Source organism: Nomascus leucogenys, chromosome 9 (assembly GCF_006542625.1).
Source record: "Nomascus leucogenys isolate Asia chromosome 9, Asia_NLE_v1, whole genome shotgun sequence".
In the NCBI taxonomy this organism is placed as follows: Eukaryota; Metazoa; Chordata; class Mammalia; order Primates; family Hylobatidae; genus Nomascus; species Nomascus leucogenys.
In genome coordinates, this window is record NC_044389.1 from 85,377,056 (window position 1) to 85,396,055 (window position 19,000).

General features: G+C 36.3%; 1 protein-coding gene across 6 annotated transcripts in view; it reads right to left on the bottom strand.

Annotated features, from left to right (window-relative positions):
• The window catches only part of SLC9B2 (solute carrier family 9 member B2), a 55,792-nt gene that overhangs the window by 16,086 nt on the left and 20,706 nt on the right, over positions 1–19,000 (bottom strand). For all 6 annotated transcript variants that reach the window (XR_004031743.1, XM_030819177.1, XM_030819175.1 and 3 more), the window contains exons 5-9: positions 14,717–14,859; positions 13,375–13,502; positions 11,538–11,713; positions 9,452–9,558; positions 7,859–8,008 (exon numbers count right to left, since the gene is read on the bottom strand). Coding sequence is in view for 5 of the 6 variants with exons in the window: in XM_030819177.1 (XP_030675037.1) it covers positions 7,859–8,008; positions 9,452–9,558; positions 11,538–11,713; positions 13,375–13,502; positions 14,717–14,859 (704 nt within the window). In the remaining variant the exon portion in view is untranslated. The remainder of the gene's footprint in view (positions 1–7,858; positions 8,009–9,451; positions 9,559–11,537; positions 11,714–13,374; positions 13,503–14,716; positions 14,860–19,000) is intronic.

Below are 19,000 nucleotides of genomic sequence, written 5' to 3' on the forward strand. Positions count from 1 at the left end.
CCACCAACAGAATGGCTATTATTAAGTCAAAAAATAACAGATGATGGTGAGGTTGTGGAGAAAAGGGAATGCTGATACATTGCTGGTGGGACTGTAAGTTAGTTCAGCCACTGTGGAAAGCAGTCTGGAGATTTCTCAAATAAATAGAACTACCATTTGACACAGCCATTCCATTACTGGTTATATACCCAAAGGAACAGAAATCATCCTACCATTAAGACACATGCACGTGTATGTTCATTAAAGTGCTATTCACAATAGCAAAGACATGGAATCAACTTACATGCCCATCAACAGTAGACTAGATAAAGAAAATGTGGTACATATACACCATAGAATACTATGCAGATAAGAAAAATGAAAAAAGCTGGAGGCATCACACTATTTGAATTCAAACTATACTGTATACTATATATATAGTATATATATATACTATATATATAACTATAGTATATATATACTATATATAACTATACTGTATACTATATATATATGCTACATATATATACTATGTAGTATATATACTATATACTACAAGGCTACAGTAACTAAAACAGCAATGTTACTGGTACTAAGACAGACACATGAACCAAAAGAACAGGCTAGAGAACCCAGAGATAAAGCTGCACCCCTACAACCATCTGATATGTCACAAAGCCAACAAGAACAAGCAATGTGGCAAGGACTCGTAGATACCATGTACATATATATGATGGAATACCATGCAGTCATAAAAAATAATGAAATCATGTCCTTTGCAGTGACATCGATGGAACTGGAGGCCATAATCCTAAGCTAATTAATGCAGGAACAGAAAACCAAATACCACAGCTATCACTTATAAGTGGGAGCTAAACAGTGAGTCCACAGGGACACAAAGAAGGGCATGATAAACACTGGGGCCTATTTTAAAGTGGAGGGTGGCAGGAGGGTGAGGATTGAAAATAGTATGCAGATTACCTGGGTGACAAAATTATCTGTACTCCAAGCCCTTGCAACACATCATTTATCCATGTAACAACCTGCACATGTACCCCTTGAACCTAAAATAAAAGCTGAAAAGAAAAAAAAAAGAAAAATGGGCAATACATATGCATAACTAATTCACAGAAGAAGAGATACAAATAGTCACAAAATCTAAGACACTAAAACTGAGTAATTATGAAACACAAATTAAATTGACATGCCTTTTTTTTTCAAGGGGGAACACCACATTGGATAAATAGTAAAACGTTTTAATAATGAAAAGTGTTCATGACTTTGTAAGGAAACTCACCACTTGGCAGGACAACAAATTGATAATGCTTTTTTGGAAGGCAATTGAGCAGTACCTGTTATACTGTCTAAGAATTTACATAGAACAGATTTTCTCATAACTAAAAAGAAGCTATATTTTTTGATGACATTTCAATGCTTACAATTACACAATTTAAGGATCTGCAATATATACACCAGGTCCTCAAATAATGTCCTTTCTTTCAATGTTGTTTCCTTCCAACAATGAAAAAAAAATCAATTCTTCATGTTCTCCCCATATCTGCAAGCATTTTCTGTGGGTAATTTGGTTTCCTCCCAAATCCCAAAGATGTTCTCATTAGGTGAACTGATGTGTCTACATGGTCCCTATCTGAATGGGTGTGGGTGTGTGTGAATGCACCCTGTGATGGGATGGCATCCTGTGTAGGGTTGGTGCCTGCCTTCTGCCCTTAGCCTCTGGGATAGGCTCGGGCTTATTATCTTACTTGTTTGTATTAACCTTTCTGAAATGTATGTGTAGATTACCATTAGTTCAATGTTTAATCTTCACAGTGTTTTGGTTTTTATTCAGAAGTTTGGTGATGTTTTTGTGACCAGAAATATGCCTTAGGAACTTAGCTCTTGTTTATATCAATTGGCCTATGGTAAAATTGGTTTTGTTATTTGTCCTTTCACTTAAAATTGCAGCTTCTGAGAACCTATTGACAATGCTAAAATGAGGACTTACTATTAATATATTCAGCAGTTTGACAAAGAAGGATTACAGTGTTTCTTTGTATTCTTTATTTGCATTATTTCTGGTGTGTTTATAGGGGGAAGATTCTATTTCCATTCAGCTTACAAGTGTTGAAAGAGAGCATATGTGAGGGCATTGGTTGATTTATTTAATAGTTCTGTTTCTATAGCATGCAAAATGTTATGTTTTCATCAGATAATGAGTTAAGTTTGAACTTTCCACCACTAACTGCAAGGCACTTGCCTCTGAGTACCTCACTTTCTCATCTGTAGAACAAAAGGTTTATATTAGATAACATCTAAGATCATTTATTATGTAATGGCTAGTTCTGCCAAAACTACGATCCAGTTAACACCCTTCCACATATCTTTAAATTTTACTTTTTAATTTAGTTTTTTGAGTATATTATAGCTAAAGGTAAGACTTTTCTTTTTTTGAGGCAGAGTCTTGCTGTGTCGCCCAGGCTGGTGTGCAGTGATGTGATCTTGGCTCATTGCAACCTTCAATCCTGGGTTCAAGTGATTCTCCTGCCTCAGTTTCTCGAGTAGGCTGGGACTACAGGTGTGCACCACTACACCCAGGAAAGTTTTGTATTTTTAGTAGAGATGAGGTTTTGTCATGTTGCCCAGGCTGGTCTCAAACTCCAGAGCTCAGGCAATCTGCCTGCCTCAGCCTCCCAAGTGCTGGGATTACAGGTGTGACCCACTGCATCCAGCCAACGTAGACTTTAGTTGATACTCGTTGTAGTAAAGAACAAGAATCAACTCTATTAATTTTAGATTACTTAGACTTTTTTTGCCATGAATAATTGTTTAAGAGAAGTCCTCAAATGTGTTTCATATACTCAGAATACAAATGAAAGTAGGACTAAAAATATTTCTATATCAAACTATTTTTTATTTCTAAACTGTAGACAAAGGCCACAATTTGTATTTTGATTATAACAGTTTAGACTAGTTGAACATCAGACATGGGCTTATATATTGCAAAACATAGAAAAACATAGAAAAGTCACAATGTATCTTCTTGTGGGTTTTCCATAATGTCAAAACTAAAATGAATTTGCCTATAAAGAAAATGGAGTCACTGAATAGGCTATGTATAAAAGATAAGCCCAGGGTAATGAAGACTGTGTTGTCCCTTGAAAATTAAGGCCATTTGACACATTTGTATGCATCATTAGTAAGAATCTGAAAAAATATCAATTACTTTGGAGGACTGACAAAGGAGAAAGTTAAGATAAATGGAAGTTTCATCATGAGTTGGAAATCTACTTAAGTTTATACTTTTTTGAAAGAACATTTTAATATTCAGAAAATCCAAAATACTGTATCAACAAAAAAAATCTGTAAAAGTCATTAGAAGCAGCACTAGATTTGACAACAGACAAAAAAAGAGAAGCAGCTTTAAAAAAGGTGAGTGCATCTGAATACAACAAACAAATGGAAAGATTAATGCTTATAAGAAAACCAAGCACAAAGTATAAAATAGTATCAGAAAACTATGGACACAAACAGAATTTTATAAAATATTTTAGCTTTTCAAAGTCTAATAAGTTAACAACAATATTGCTACAGCCCTGTAGAATTTACAAGTGTGTCATTTTCATTTTCTCACATAATAGTTACAGCAATTTTTTAGATGATTATTGTATTCACTTTAGAGTTGAGAAAACTGAGTATTTGGGAAGGCAAATGACATGCTTGGGATTATACAGCTAGAAAGTAGTAGAACTGGGATTGGCATCCCAATCTCTATATTTTAAATCTTATGCTCTTAGTATGATATCATGCTGTTCTGGAGGTAACTATAAAAATAATAAGGGTTATTATTTACTGAATGTGTTCTATGATTAAGCACTTTCCTTAGTGCTTTGCATAGGTTATTTTACCGAATCCTCCAGTCAGTGAAGTTGTCATCATCATTGGGAAGTTAGATAACTTGTACATGGTCAGACACACCTAGTAAAAGCTGTAGAGTTGAGACTGGCCTGAGGAGTCTGAGCTCTTGGCCCTAGGCTATCCTTTAGAATAAGGTAAGAAAAGGAATCCAAACTCAGGACTTTGGTTTGGTTCCTACAGGAATAAGAACTTTCCTGAGTACTAAATTAGAAAAGATATGGAGAGTGCCTGCCACACGACAGAGTCAATAAACATTACTTTTCCTTCCTTTCTTTGGGGAACCATTTTGATATATTCGGATGGTATATTCTTTTTTTTTTTTTTTTTTTTTTTTTGAGACGGAGTCTCGGTCTGTCACCCAGGCTGGAGTGCAATGGCGCGATCTCGGCTCACTGTAACCTCCGCCTGCCAGGTTCAAGCAATTCTCTGCCTCAGCCACCCGAGTAGCTGGGACTACAGGCGCATACCACCATGCCTGGCTAATTTTTTGTATTTTTAGTAGAGATGAGGTTTCACCATGCTGGCCAGGCTGGTCTTGAATTCCTGACCTCATGATCCGCCCACTTCGGTCTCCCAAAGTGCTGGGATTACAGATGTGAGCCACCGCACCCAGCCTCAAATGGTATATTCTTATCCTGGCTCTGCCACTTACTTTTTGTCCTCTGGTCAAATATTTTTGGCCTTTGCAATATACTTAGTATTTGTAAGCCTTGGTATCCTGATTTTAAAAGTTGCTCTAATGTTTACCTTTCAAGATTATTGTTAAGAATAAATAACATATATTTCACTAACAAAGAGCTCTTCAAAAAAATTAAAACTATTATAAGAGACTGACAGATCTGACTACATGAAAATATAAAATACCTAAGTGTTAAAAGTGAACAACATAAAAAGGTACAAAGATTACTTAGACTTTTGTTGCTGGGAGTAATTGTTTAACAGAAGTCCTCAAATGTATTTCATACACTCAGAATAGTAATGAAAGTAGAAGGACTAACAAGATTTCTATATCAAATTATTTTTTATTTCTAAAGTGTAGACAAAGGCCACAATTTGTATTTTGATTATAACACTTCAGACTAGTTGAACATCAGACATGGGCTTATATATTGCAAAACATAGAAAAACACAGAAAAGTTACAACTTATCTTCTTGTGGGTTTTTCATAATGCCAAAACTAAAATGAATTTGCCTATAAAGAAAATGGAGTCATTGAATAGGCTGTGTATAAAAGATAAGCCCAGGGTAACGAAGACTGTGTCATCACTTATGTAGATGTGTGTATTGGGGGTGTATCTTACAGATGGATAATCAACACACATTATACTTTGGAAGACAATGAACAAAAGACCTATCAAAGAAAAAGAAAAAAAATACAAGTGTCTAAATATGTGAAAAAGTGTTCAATTTCACTGTTAAAGAAACACAAAATAAACAAGATGCAACTTTTTACCTATCAGTATGGCTAAAGATTAAAAGCAATAATATCTTAAGCCAGTGGTTCACAGTGTAGTCCCTAGACTGGCAACATCAGCCTCATCTGGAAATTAATTAGAAGTGCAAATTCTCAAGCCCCACCACAGTCTAAAATCAGAAATTTGCAATAGGGCCCAGAACTCAAATTTAACAATCCTTCTAGGTAATTCTGCTAAAGTTTGAGAAAACTATTCTAAGGTGAAGTTGTAATGAGACAGGTACTTCATATTTTACTGGTAGAAAAGTAAATGGATAGAACTCTAGAAAGCAGTTTGGTAATATGTGTCGAAAACCTCAAAATGTTCATATTATTTCACCCCCAAATTTTACTGTTAGGAATATTCCTTAAGGAAGTGATCAATTTTTGATCATTTCAGCATAGTTTAAAATAGCAGAGACTGGAAATAACCTTATAACTATATATAAAGGAATGGGTAAAAAAATCCAAAAACCCAACTATGGTGCATCCATGTGTGCAGATAAAGAGATTCCCATAGGAGAGTTACTAGAGGTAAATATTTTTAAAAATGTTAATAGTTATCTTTCTCGTTGTGGGGTTACACTGACCTTCTACATAGCAGGGCTACAGGAAATGTAAACAAAGGGAACAATGGTTTGGTTTATAAGAATCACTTCTAGATAACCACATTATAGTTTCTCTGAATAACAGTGTAATTGGAAGTGATCAAAGTTTCCCTTTCCCTCCTTTTTCTTTCTGTGCTCTTATCCAGTGCCCACTTGCAGGAGGTATCAGTCTCACCTTGATTTCCCTGTTGCTAAAACTACTTTTTATGCTCTGTTTCAAATGATATTGCTCCTTCTCATTGTTTATTCCTTTTATCCTATCATTTATGAATGTAGAAACTGAATTTTAAACTGCAAAAGTTTAGAATTATGTTTAAATACACATGGTAAGTGTTACTCAAACAGATGTCAAAATATAAAATTGTGTCATGCACAACAATGCTACAGTTGTACTACAGCATAGTACAAGTCACCTTGGAGTCAAAGTAATCTGAGCTTAAATCTCAGTGCCATTTTCTAATTTTGTGACCTTGGACATGTTATTTAAGTCTTTCTGACTTATAGCTTCTATAAAGTAGAAATCATAATACTTTTCAAAGGTATTTTTGTGAAAATAAATGACCATATCCACTTAGTGCCTCATACAGAGTAGCAATAAAAATTTATTAATTCCTTTTTCTCTTTTTACCCATGACACTATAATATAATGAGTTGATTTCAATTTGCAAAGATTTGTAAAGAGGTGGTGACAGAAAGCAGTTCTGTTACACTGTTGATATGAGAATGAATGTTATTTACCCACAGTGAATGCTGTCTATGGAAGATCCCCACAGAGATCCACTTAATTGAGTTATGATTATATATCTCATCTCAAAATTTGTAACGTTTCCATATTTTCCATATGGCATTATTTTAATTATTTAAGCTTAATTATTTTGAACAGTTGTCTTCAGACTTTGTAAGATTATCTCAAAATGATATAGCTGCATTTATTTTAGGTCACCAACATCTTCATTAAGCAGAATAGCATATGATCCTATCAAGTTCAAATCTATAAAAGTGCATCTGAAAATTAAAATAAATAAATGACAACTAGTGAATTTCCATAATACATATAAACCAAATGAATATTCTTAATAATCTTGAAAATCAGTATGAAAAACCAAAGCAACCTTATAAAAATGGCAAAGGCTTTTGAACAAACTGGGTAGTAATCATATGAAAAGATGATGAGCATTGCCCATAAAGAAATGAAAATCAGAATAATAATAAGATATATTTTTAATTCATAATATCAGCAAAATATCTCGAAGACTTAGATCAGAAAAACAGATCCTCTCACATAATATTGATAAAAATATAAATTGGTACAGTCTTTTAAAAGGTCATATTGATATTATCAAAAGTATAAATGTGAGTACTCTTTCCTAGAGCAATCTGATTTCTAGAAATTTATTGTATAAACTAAAATATATACTATATTTTATTGATTTTAAGACACATTTTTATATTTTAACATTTCTGAAATTAGAATGTTATGTGATAGTTTAATTGGCACTTTTTTTTTCTTTCTTGGTGTCATATAAAATAATTGTGTTTTTTAGAATTGACTCAGAATTTATGAAATATGGTATGTAAGGATATATTATTGAAGCACTGTTTATCTTGGCAGAAAATTAGAAACAACGTAAATATCTATAAAATTCAATACTCTGTAGCCATTACAAAGAATAAGGAAGGCATTACGGTAGTATGACCATGATATATTTTAAGTAAAGACATCAAGTTATAGATTGATGTGTAAGGGGAAAAAAGATGAACATTGGGTGTACATTCGTATATGCCATAAGATAGCTTTTATAATGAAATATTTTATTAATTCAATGCTAAGAAAGTATCTGGAAAGCCAACTTAATCTCATTAGAAAAGAGTCATGAGCAGAAAAACTTAAAATGAAATTCACCTTTTCGCTGGTCCATCCCATGCCTGCAAGGAAAGCCATGACCAACGTGCACAGTCCTCCTGATCCAGGGAAACCAAAATGCACACTGCTGAACACAGCTAGCACAGACAACCCCAACACAAGGAATGTTCTCTTACACACAAGTTTGTCCTTTAGGAGAAAAAAATTCATTTGCTAATTATTTCAAATCCCTGATTTTTAATGATTGATTTTTTCCATATCTAGGATTTAGAAAGAAAATAAAAATTAAAATGTCTATGTAAATAGACAAAACAAGTGCACTACATAACATTTACTTTATTTCCTTAAACAAAAGCACAGTTAGCACACTGCAAAGGTGAGCTCTTCTTTCAGGAACACCAATTCTCTCCTCTGCAGTTATCAGTGCAGAATTTCACAGCACTTAATGAAGTAGCAGAAAAAAAGTACACGAGCTTTGGAGCTGGACAGACCAAGGTTAAACTTATAGTTTTTATACATCGTTGGCGTCTGTAGTGGCCACATTACTTAACCTCTCCAAGCTTTGTTTCCTGAAAGCATTTACATCATAGGGTTTGTGTGAAGGTTAAATATATATCTCTATTATTTTCAGGCTCTATGTTTACTGTTTTAAATTTGACGCCCCCTTGGTTTTTCTTTCTGAATCTTTGAAAACCAGGAAGCTTTAAGAGGTTCTAGATTGACATTAGTTTTTGTTGGTGTTGTTTTAAAGTCTAAGAATTGTGTACTTTTTTTCCCTTTACTTTTCCCTGTCCAGGCTTTTAAACTTCTTGATAACTTTAGAAAGTAGGTCTTTAAAAGTGCTTAACTTGGCAAAGGCATGCAAGCTCTGCAGGTGAATTACCTAAGTTCATTCCCAGTTCCACTGCTTTCTAGCTATGTGACCTTGTTCAAGTCACTTACCCTGCCTAAGCCTCAATTTCCTTATCAGTAAAATGGTCATAGTAATAGAAATCTCTTTATGAACTATTTTGTGGGTTGTACTAGAGCAGTGCTTTCCAATAGAATGTTTAGTGATGATGGAAATGTTCTGTATCTGCTGTAGCCACATGTAGCTAGTGGCTACTGTACTGAACAAAGTGGCACTGGATGATGATTGACTGATTTATGTGTGTGTGTATGCATGTATGTATTAGATATGGGCTCTTGCTATGTTGCTCAGACTGGACTCAAACTCCCAGAGGGATCCTTTTGCCTCAGCCTCCTGAGTGGCTGGGACTACCAGGCCTGGCTAGAATCTAAGATATTTTGATACTAAAAAAGGGTACAAAAAAGCTATTATACATCTGGGTTTAGTTGAGTATTATGAACATTTAAAAAACTTCCATATCCTATTACTTTGGAACGATATTATTTGTTTTACAGTGGAATTTGAAATGTACAGAATATAAAACAGAAACCCATTACAGGACTGCATTGAAATCTTCTATATTGAGCCCACTTCATAAATCTCATAGATAGCAGTAAGCAATTTTAAAATGAGGGACCATTTGCTCAAACATGTCCTTCACATCTGTCTTTGGAGGAAGTGTTCTAGAATGTTTTCCCAATGATATTTGAGAGCACAACTTTCCCACATATTATTTCTTTCACCTGGTCACGGCTTGGAAAGTACTGAATGAAAAATCCAAGAACAGATCCAGTTGCCACACCAATTACCACCTCCAAAACTCCTCTGAGGACATTAAAGACAGTAGAGCCTGAAAAATACATTAAAAAAACTTAGAGCTCTAAATCCAACAAATACGCAAGTTTTATTCCACAATCATCAACATAAAGCATCTAATTACAAAGAAGAAACATTTTAAAGAGAGTTTCTGCTTTCCATATTCTTAAATATGTATGTAGAACGTACATTTTCCCCCATAGCATATAGGATTTAGGAAACTTTAATTAAAAAAATTTTTTTGTTAGCACATTGTGCAGAAAATTATATTAAAGTTTCTCCACACACAAAGCACTTCTTCACAGACTGTCCCAAGAAAAATGTACTAACTAGTTTCTGTGGTCTCTTGTTATTATGGCAATCATTCTTCTTATCTAAATAAAATTACCTCTGAAGTAATTTTATTTAGCTAGGATAGCTTTCTACCAGGTAAAGCTATGAGTATTAAAAGCATCTAGTTGTGATAGTAGCATTATGCTTAAGCTATTGTGGTAATAATTTACCATGAATATGTAGAAAGTAGCTAATTAGCTTTAGTCTCTGGTATATTGAGGTGTTAAAAAAAAAAGTCTTTGGCCCCACCCCTAAAAATCTGATTCAGTAAGTCTAGCAGGGCTCAGATCCAAAAGGTCTAAGGACTACACTTAGTTGCTGGGGAGGTGGGGCGGGGAGAGGAAACACAGCAGAGTCAACTAGGAAGGTTCTTCAAGCTGTAGCTTATGAAAACCCCACTGCCTTTTTCCTTTCTCCTCCCACCACCATGATTCTGATGCAAACTCTGTTGCTCTAAAGCTGTGGTTCCTATTCCAAGCTGCACTGGTTTCCACTCCCAAAGGTTCTGATTTAATTGTCTAAGATAGGACCTACATAAGATATTTTTTAAAATCGCCCAGGTAATTCTAGTGTGATGCTAAGGCTGAGAACAATTGTTTTAAAGGTATATACCAGGACAGTGGTATGAACATAAATTTGGATATGTGTAGTAGCATTAAAAATAGGAGTATGAATTTGACTTAATAGGTAGCAGAGCATCCTCAAAGGTTCTTGAACAAGAAAGTAATGTAATGAAAACAATGTTTTGAGAAAATCAATTTACCAGGGAATGGATGGAAGGCAGGCTCTGGAGCAATGAGACAGGGTGGGATTCTAGGTAACAGGCATAAATCATACACAATCACAGAATGGGAAGATAACTATAGGGAGATAACGAGAATGTATAACCTGCCAAGAAGATGTGTTCCCACTACAGAATCTGAAGCTAAACTTAGATTACAATTATACTTTGTCAATCATATAATGTTGCAAATTTTATATCCCAATTTTGAACATAAGATTAAGAAATGAACTTAAACTTGTGCTGTACCACAGGATAATAAAAGTGTTGAACTGCTTTTGGCCTTTTGGCTAAGATCAAGCATACTATCTGTTCACATCAGTTTAATATAGGTGTTGAACAACAGTGGGAGAAAAAATAACTTAAGTTCTTCTTTTATTATACTTGAAACAAAATACCTCAATTTTAGACACTTACTAAGTATTAATAGGACATCCATTAAAATCATTGCTGTTATTACCCGTAAAAAGCTGAAGAGGAGAGAAGAGAAATTTTTCTTATTTTAAAGTCATGCTGTTCCTTTCACTTGGACTGCTCTCTGTCATTTGTGCTCCTTGAAAAACCTACTTAACTTTTGTATGAAGTCTCCACACATCTTTTGTGTGAAGCCTGAACGTTCCTGGATCACTTCAAGCAGAAACTGTTCTTTAAATCTTTCTACCTTGTACTGCCCCTGCCGTACTGCACCTACTGCATGCTACTTGAGCAGTCCCTAGAGGGAGGAAGAGAGTAATGATAGACAGCTTCTGGCCCCTCCTTAGGTACAGAACTCTTAGTGTTCTTTTGCCTATTTTTAATTTGCCTTAATCAATTATCAAGCAAATATGTCATGCTTAGAACATTTTAACCTACATCCCTACAGTGCAGGAGTAAAGCCTGTTGTGAACTGATTAGGTTACCTGTGGAAAAGGCTATGCCCAAACATGTGTTGAAGCCAGTGATGGCCAGAATGTCATCGAAGCTGCCAGCTGCCATGAGCAAGGTTGGGACACCCTTCTCAACACCATAGCCTCCTCCCTGCAAAAGGAGCATTGAAGGCACCACAACAGCTGGAGATACAGCACCTAAAACAAAACTAGGCAGACAGCATTTTAAACATTTATGATAACATCTTACTTATTACTATTTTGAAATTATAATACCCTCCACTTTTTAGGGGTTATACTTGGACAACTACAGTCTTTCTTTTTTTTTTCTAAATTAAAAAAACAAACTTTAATAAGAATTGTTTTTTTTTTCTTTTTTTTTGTACTTTAAGTTTTAGGGTACATGTGCACAACGTCCAGGTTTGTTACATATGTATACATGTGCCATGTTGGTGTGCTGCACCCATTAACTCGTCATTTAACATCAGGTATATCTCCTAATGCTATCCCTCCCCTTTCCCCCCACACCACAACAGGCCCCGGTGTGTGATGTTCCCCTTCCTGTGTCCATGTGTTCTCATTGTTCAATTCCCACCTATGAGTGAGAACATGCGGTGTTTGTTTTTTTGTCCTTGCGATAGTTTGCTGAGAATGATGGTTTCCAGCTTCATCCATGTCCCTACAAAGGACATGAACTCATCCTTTTTTATGGCTGCATAGTATTCCATGGTGTATATGTGCCACATTTTTTTAATCCAGTCTATCATTGACAACTACAGTCTTTCAAATGGCAGAGAAGCATGAATCCAGAAAAACATGTATGTATGAAAATTCTACAGAACACTGTTTTTCAAAATGTAGCCATAAACAACCTGCTTTGGACTACTTAGGTTGCCTAAAAAGATATATTTATTAGTGGTATAGAAGGCCTAATGAGGGTAGGCCCCAGGATGCTGGCTTTTTTAAACAAAAAAATTCATGTTATAAGGTTTGAAAAACAATGCATGGACTTTCTAATTTGGAACCCAGTGATGCTGAGCCTTCTATCAGGGCTTGCTATGTCAAATAAGGCAACAGATTAGAAGAAAATGATATGACAGTCACATTGATACCAGTAACAACAGCAGTGGTAACAGCGGAAAGCATTTTACAGATTTACTATGTACCAGACACCATTTTGAGCACTTTACACGTATTCACTAATTTAATCCTCACAACAACCCTTTAAGATAGATATAATCTATCTTAATTTTATAATTGAGGAAGAGATTTTATAATTGAGAGATTAAATACTTGTTAAAGATCACGCACTGGAAAATCACAAGGCTGGGATTTGAATCCAGGGAGTAGAGTTCCAGAGTCTTAACCATGAGAAGAATTTCTTACTTCTTGCCTCTTATTAGCACTAAATTCTTACTAAGTCCTTTCTTATTTATTTACTTTGTGTGGCTCTTAACTGTTGGAAGTAAAGAACTGACAGTGGAAGGAAGAGACAGCAGAACTGCCAAGTCATAATAGTCTGGTGACAGGAGGAAAACAATAGTAGCTGTTGATCACTGTTGCTGTGTTTATTATCCTTTGTGCAGACTTTAGGTGGTATCCGGTATCTCTTTAACAGGCATTGAATCAGGTGTAGGCAAAAGACCGCAATTTCTTCAACAGTTTGAATAGTAGGTGCTAACTATAAGAGTTAGCGCCTATTAACACATAAACTATGTTTTGAAGTTAGAATATTTAGATTATGCTGTAACATCTATGTTGCATTTTCTGATATCTATAAGAAAATTCTATTATGCATTCTCTTGTATGGAATCAGGGAAAGGCCTAAATGTCCCTACATATTTTCGTATGACAAAGAAACAATCATTACCCCAGTATAAATCCCCATTGCCATGGTAAACCCAGCAGGTAATGGCCAAGAAGAGCAGATGTGCACGCCTCCACAATACAGGGACCCATGGACAGTCTTACACAAACGCCCTTTAACTTCTTCAGGGCCTGAAATAGAAAAGTAGACATCCTAATATAATCCTCTGAAGATGTGCAGAGAAGATGACCTTGAATGCTTTCTCTTCAGTATATGGACCATGTCTGGGTCATCATGAGTTTTCAAGGTAATGAGTTGTATTTAACAAACATTTTAGCACTCCAAGTGTTTTCAGACAGCTTATTTAGTCCTCACTGCAACCTTATAAGATAGGTAATACTATTATTATCCCCATTTTTTTAGATGTCCTCATCTGAAAAGGCAGAGGCTAAAGTCATTTGCCCAAGATCATGAAACTGGTGAGTGATGGGGCCAGGTCTGAACCCAGGCAGGCTGCTTTCAGCATCTGTGTTCATAATCTCTAGCTAATTTAACATTCTCATTAGTTTTATTTATAATTTGTGGTCCCAGAATGAGACTAAAGTGAAGAGCCTGAACCCCCAAGAAAATTCATTCCTGTATTCAAAAACATACATGAAAGAAAAGCATTAAAAAGGCATACTCGACCCTCATTTTATATATTAGGCAGTTTCCTGAGCTAGTATAGTTAACCCTGAACACTTGTATAGGGCTTTGCAAACCAAAAATATGTTGTTTCCTCCCCCGTGAGCATTATTTATAACCATGGTCTGTATCTATGTCAGAGAAAAGTGGGGCCTTTATTCTTGGTGCTGGCCCCATAGACAGACTCTACCTTTCTCCAAGAAATAGAATGAGACCGGCTGGGCGCAGTGGCTCATGCCTGTAATCCCAGCACTTTGGGAGGTGGAAGCACGCAGATCACCTGAGATCAGGAGTTTGAGACCAGCCTGGCCAACATGGCAAAACCCCGTCTCTACTAAAAATACAAAAATTAGCCAGGTGTGGTAGTGCATGTCTATAATCCCACCTACTTGGGAGGCTGAGGCAGGAGAATCACTTGAACCTGGGAGACGGAGGTTGCAGTGAGCTGAGATCAAGCCACTGTACTCCAGCCTGGGTGACAGAGCGAGACCCGTCTCAAAAAAATAAAAAAAGGAAGAAAATGAGACCATCTTTTCAGTTATTGCAAAGCACAAGGTCTCACTTGCAAAACAATCCTCCATGAAATAAATTCTATTCTATTCTCAAGAATGTCATGCAAAGTGTCCACATCCATTTCCTAATGCTTAGTGATTCCATTAGATACCTGAAGCATTGAAGAAACAAAATTCCTATTTAATAATGAGAAATTTACACATCATACCTTTGAATCCAGACCAAGGCCAGCACGAACCAGGATGATAGACAGGGCTATGCTTCTCAAAGAGGAAGACCACTTGTGCTTGATCTGCACATTATCGTTGATGACTGGGATATTTCTGATGAGAAACCCTGCAAGCAGCATGCCTTGAACGAAGAAATCAAACATATCTAGTTAGTTTTCAAATACAGAAAATATTTTTAGTACTTTAATTTTATAGAGACTACTACATAATCCCAGGAACCACTTCGCTTATGCTTAGAAGAAATTAAGTTAAGCTTTTAGTTTAACTTGGAAGAAATTAAGTTAAACTTTTAGTTTAACTTGGAAGAAATTAAGTTAAACTTTTAATTAAAAATTAGTATAATAAATCAGCTAAGAAAATACTTTAATGTACAGATAAAAAGATAGATTATAATAATTAATATTCCCAAAATAACTGAACTTAAAAGGGAGACAAGATGCAGCATTTGGATAGAGAGTATGATCAAATTCTAAATATAAAATGTTTTAATACAATGCCAGCTCAGTCAGCCCTTTGCGTGCAAACAGCAAACAGCCCCTGAAATTATTTGCTATGTCGGATTACTTGAAATATCAATAAATACTCATATGGATTCTGTTTTACCTTCAGATTAGATAATTTCACAAGAGACACATAATCTACTTTGCAAAGGTTTTAGATGTCAATTATGATGAAATGGACATTGCCCTGTCATGTCAGTTGGTAATTCTTCTTTCACTCGGTCATTCAACTGTACTGAATGCCTTCAGTAGTTTAGACACTAGAGTATGCATCACGCATATAATAATGGACTACATTTCAACAAGCTTTCAGCTTCTAGGGAACAAGACAAACGGACCATACCAATTTTATGAAAGCATGAGGGAGATATTACATGAGCTGAGGCAGGAAGGGGGATTTAGAGAAGGGGGAAGAGGATGAAGAAATGGCTGCGGGAGTTGAGAAGTTTCTGGAAAAGACAGTAGTTTATTCAAAGGTAAAAGAAAAAGTGACTCATTCTGGAAACTGCAAGTAGTTGAGTGTAACTGAGGAAGCTGAGTAGTTAGTGAGGGAATTCTGCCTTCACTGATACCACATGCCCACACAAAGGGAAAGGTTTCTGTGAGAGACTGTGAGCCTCTTCCCTCCATGCTTCTCCAGCAGTGCCCTCTTCTCACCTTGTCTCTATAAGCACCACACTTCAAACAACTAAATAAATTTACTGAAGTTAGGTTATTTTGTGATGCAAGATGGGAGAAGAGAGACAAGCTGCTGCACATGAAAGCATCACGCCAGGTGTCTCTCATCACTGCCATTTATCTTCGGGAAAGACTCTAAGTTCTGAATGCTGTGGCAATGGTCTTTCTGGAATGTTTATTGGGCAACAATATGAACAGGCTTGGTTTTTGGAAGAAATAATGATGAGTTATATATGCACTTGGTAAAATTAAGACATTGCTGACAAAATGTAAAGTGACAAGTGCATACTGTACCCCAACTGCAACCTTCCATCTTCATTCCTGAATGTTTTTCATTAAGGGTCTTCTGTGCCCTTCCAGAAAGTTTCTGTACCTATTCAAGTATATTTCTGTGTGTATAAGCTCTTTTGTGCTGAACACAAATAGGACACTTATACACTGCTGTACGGCTTGGGTTTTTTCCCATTTAGTAATATATCCTGGACATTTTCCCACTGAAGCACATATATATTTGCTTTATTCTCTTTTAATAGCTGGAATAGTATCTCACTGTTTGGAAGTTCCATAATTTTTGGACTACTAATAATAGATTTTAAGAAACTTTTTAGGTTTTTCATTATAAACAGTGCTGAAATGAGCACAATTCATACATCAAGTACTTAATTGCCTGCTACATGCTAGCCCTGTATGAGATCCTAGTAACAAAGAGGTGAGCTAGACCAGCAGTCCCCAGCCTTTTTGGCACCAGGGACCGGTGTAGTGGAAGACGATTTTTCCACGGATGGCAGGGGGAATGGTTTCAGGATGAAGCTTTCCACCTCAGATCATCAGGCATTAATAAGATTCTCATAAGGGGCAGACAACCTAGATTCCTTGCATGTGCAGTTCACAACAGAGCTCATGCTCCTATGAGAATCTAATGTCGCTGCTGATCTGACAAGAGGAGAGCTCAGGCAGTAATGCTCGCTCACCTCCTGCCATGGCCCAGGGCTTGGGCACCCCTGAGCTAGACTAATGTGGTCCTTGTCCATATGGAGCTTATATATTTGTAGGGTTACATTAACTATATTCATATTATAATTTCTAGCAGTGGAAATGTTAGGCCCTATGGTATAGGTATATATCATTTTTATATATATTGATGGCTTACCAGCCAAAAATACTGCACTAATGCTTACATTCCATTATCATGACAATAGCTCTTTAATGAAATTTAAAATGTGTTTCTAAGCCATTCCTAAATTAATTATGGCATTCAATGACCTGAAATCAAATGGAATATCCTAAGAAGAACTCAAAACTATGTTAAGAGGTTTTTTTTGTTTTGGGGGATATGAAGGGGCATTTTTTTTTTTTTTTGAGACAGGGTCTTGATATGTTGCCCAGGTTGCTCTTAAACTCCTGGGCTCAAGCGATTCACCCACCTTAGACTCCCAAGTTGCTGGGATTACAGGCATGAGCCACTGCTCTCTCTTGGCCTGGAGGGCATTTTTCATTCCTGAAATGAACGTGATAGCAGCTTCCCTGGGACTCTGTTTCCTTTGCTAGTGGTCTGGTTGATGTAATATGACCACCTGATTTTGATTTGGCACGTGTCCCCACTCTTGCCTCTAGGGCCTCCCCTGGTCATGGAGGAAAGAACATTTTCCTGGATAGAGAAGTGTTGTTCTCTTAAAATTTTGTATTACGAAAATTATCAACACATGGCTAATCTCATTTCATCTACTCCCAAGTTTTTTTTTTTTTATAATTTGTGTTACAGAAATTTTTTCAATAATGATTTTTCTTCTCTTCCAAAGGGAAGCCATTTTCAAATTCATTTCAGGAATCAAAAATGCTCACTCATACGCTGTCCCTGGCAATCACTTCAATTAAGATCTTAAAAATATAGAACAGGAAACCATCACATATATTTTGTCTTAATAAGTTTCCTTTATGGATTCAGATAATGCTTCAGTTTTGGATACTGGTCTCAATATAATAAAAACCAGTAAACTTTCTTCCTCTATGCAAGTATACAACTATAAAAAAGAATGGTGAAATATGTATGTAATTTTTGAGAATGATTTCAGTTACCTTAGGAGATCTCATTTTATCACAAATCCCAAGACTTTACATTTTTTTGGAACATGGTATATTTTGTTTTTCCAATAGGCATGGAGTGAAAAAAAGACAAATGGGGTGTAATGGGCATTTTCATGTGTCTAGAACAACAGTCTTCAACATAGGTTGCATATTAGAATCATCTAGAGAGCTTTTTAAAACTTCTGATGTCCAGGCCATATTCCATTTCAATTAATTCAGAATCTCTGGGGTAAGACCTAGGCATCAGCTTTTTTTTTTTTTTTTTTTTTTCTGAGACGGAGTCTCGCTCTGTTGCCAGGCTGGAGTGCAGTGGGGCGATTTCGGCTCACTGCAACCTCTGCCTCCTGGGTTCAGCAATTCTCCTGCCTCAGCCTCTTGAGTAGCTGGGGCTACAGGTGCGTGCCAACCATGCCTGGCTAATTTTTTGTATTTTTAGTAGAGACGGGGTTTCACCATGTTGGCAGGATAATCTTGATCTCCTGACCTCGTGATCCGCCCGCCTCAGCCTCCTAAAGTGCTGGGATTACAGGCGTGAGCCACCGCACCTGGCCTATAATGCAGAATTCTTTGAAGAAAACTTAAAGGTATCACACCTAGTTTTAAGACTAATTTGTGTATGTGTCTTGTTTGGGCAGTTTTCATTGCCTCTGGAAGAGTATTTTCAGCTATGTCTTTAAGAATCATGGTATTTTATTTCATTTTTATCTTTTTTGAGATGGAGTCTCACTCTTGTTACCCAGGCTAGAGTGCAGCGGTGCAATCTTGGCTCACTGCAACCTCCACCTCCCAGGTTTAAGTGATTCTCCTGCCTCAGCCTCCCAAGTAGCTGGGATTACAGGCACCCGCCACCATGCCCAGCTAATTTTTTTATTTTTAGTAGAGATGGAGTTTCACCATGTTGGCCAGGCTGGTCTTGAACTCCTGACCTCAGGTGATCCTCCTGCCTTGGCCTCCCAAAGTGCTGGGATTATAGGTGTGAGCCACCATGCTCGGCCAATA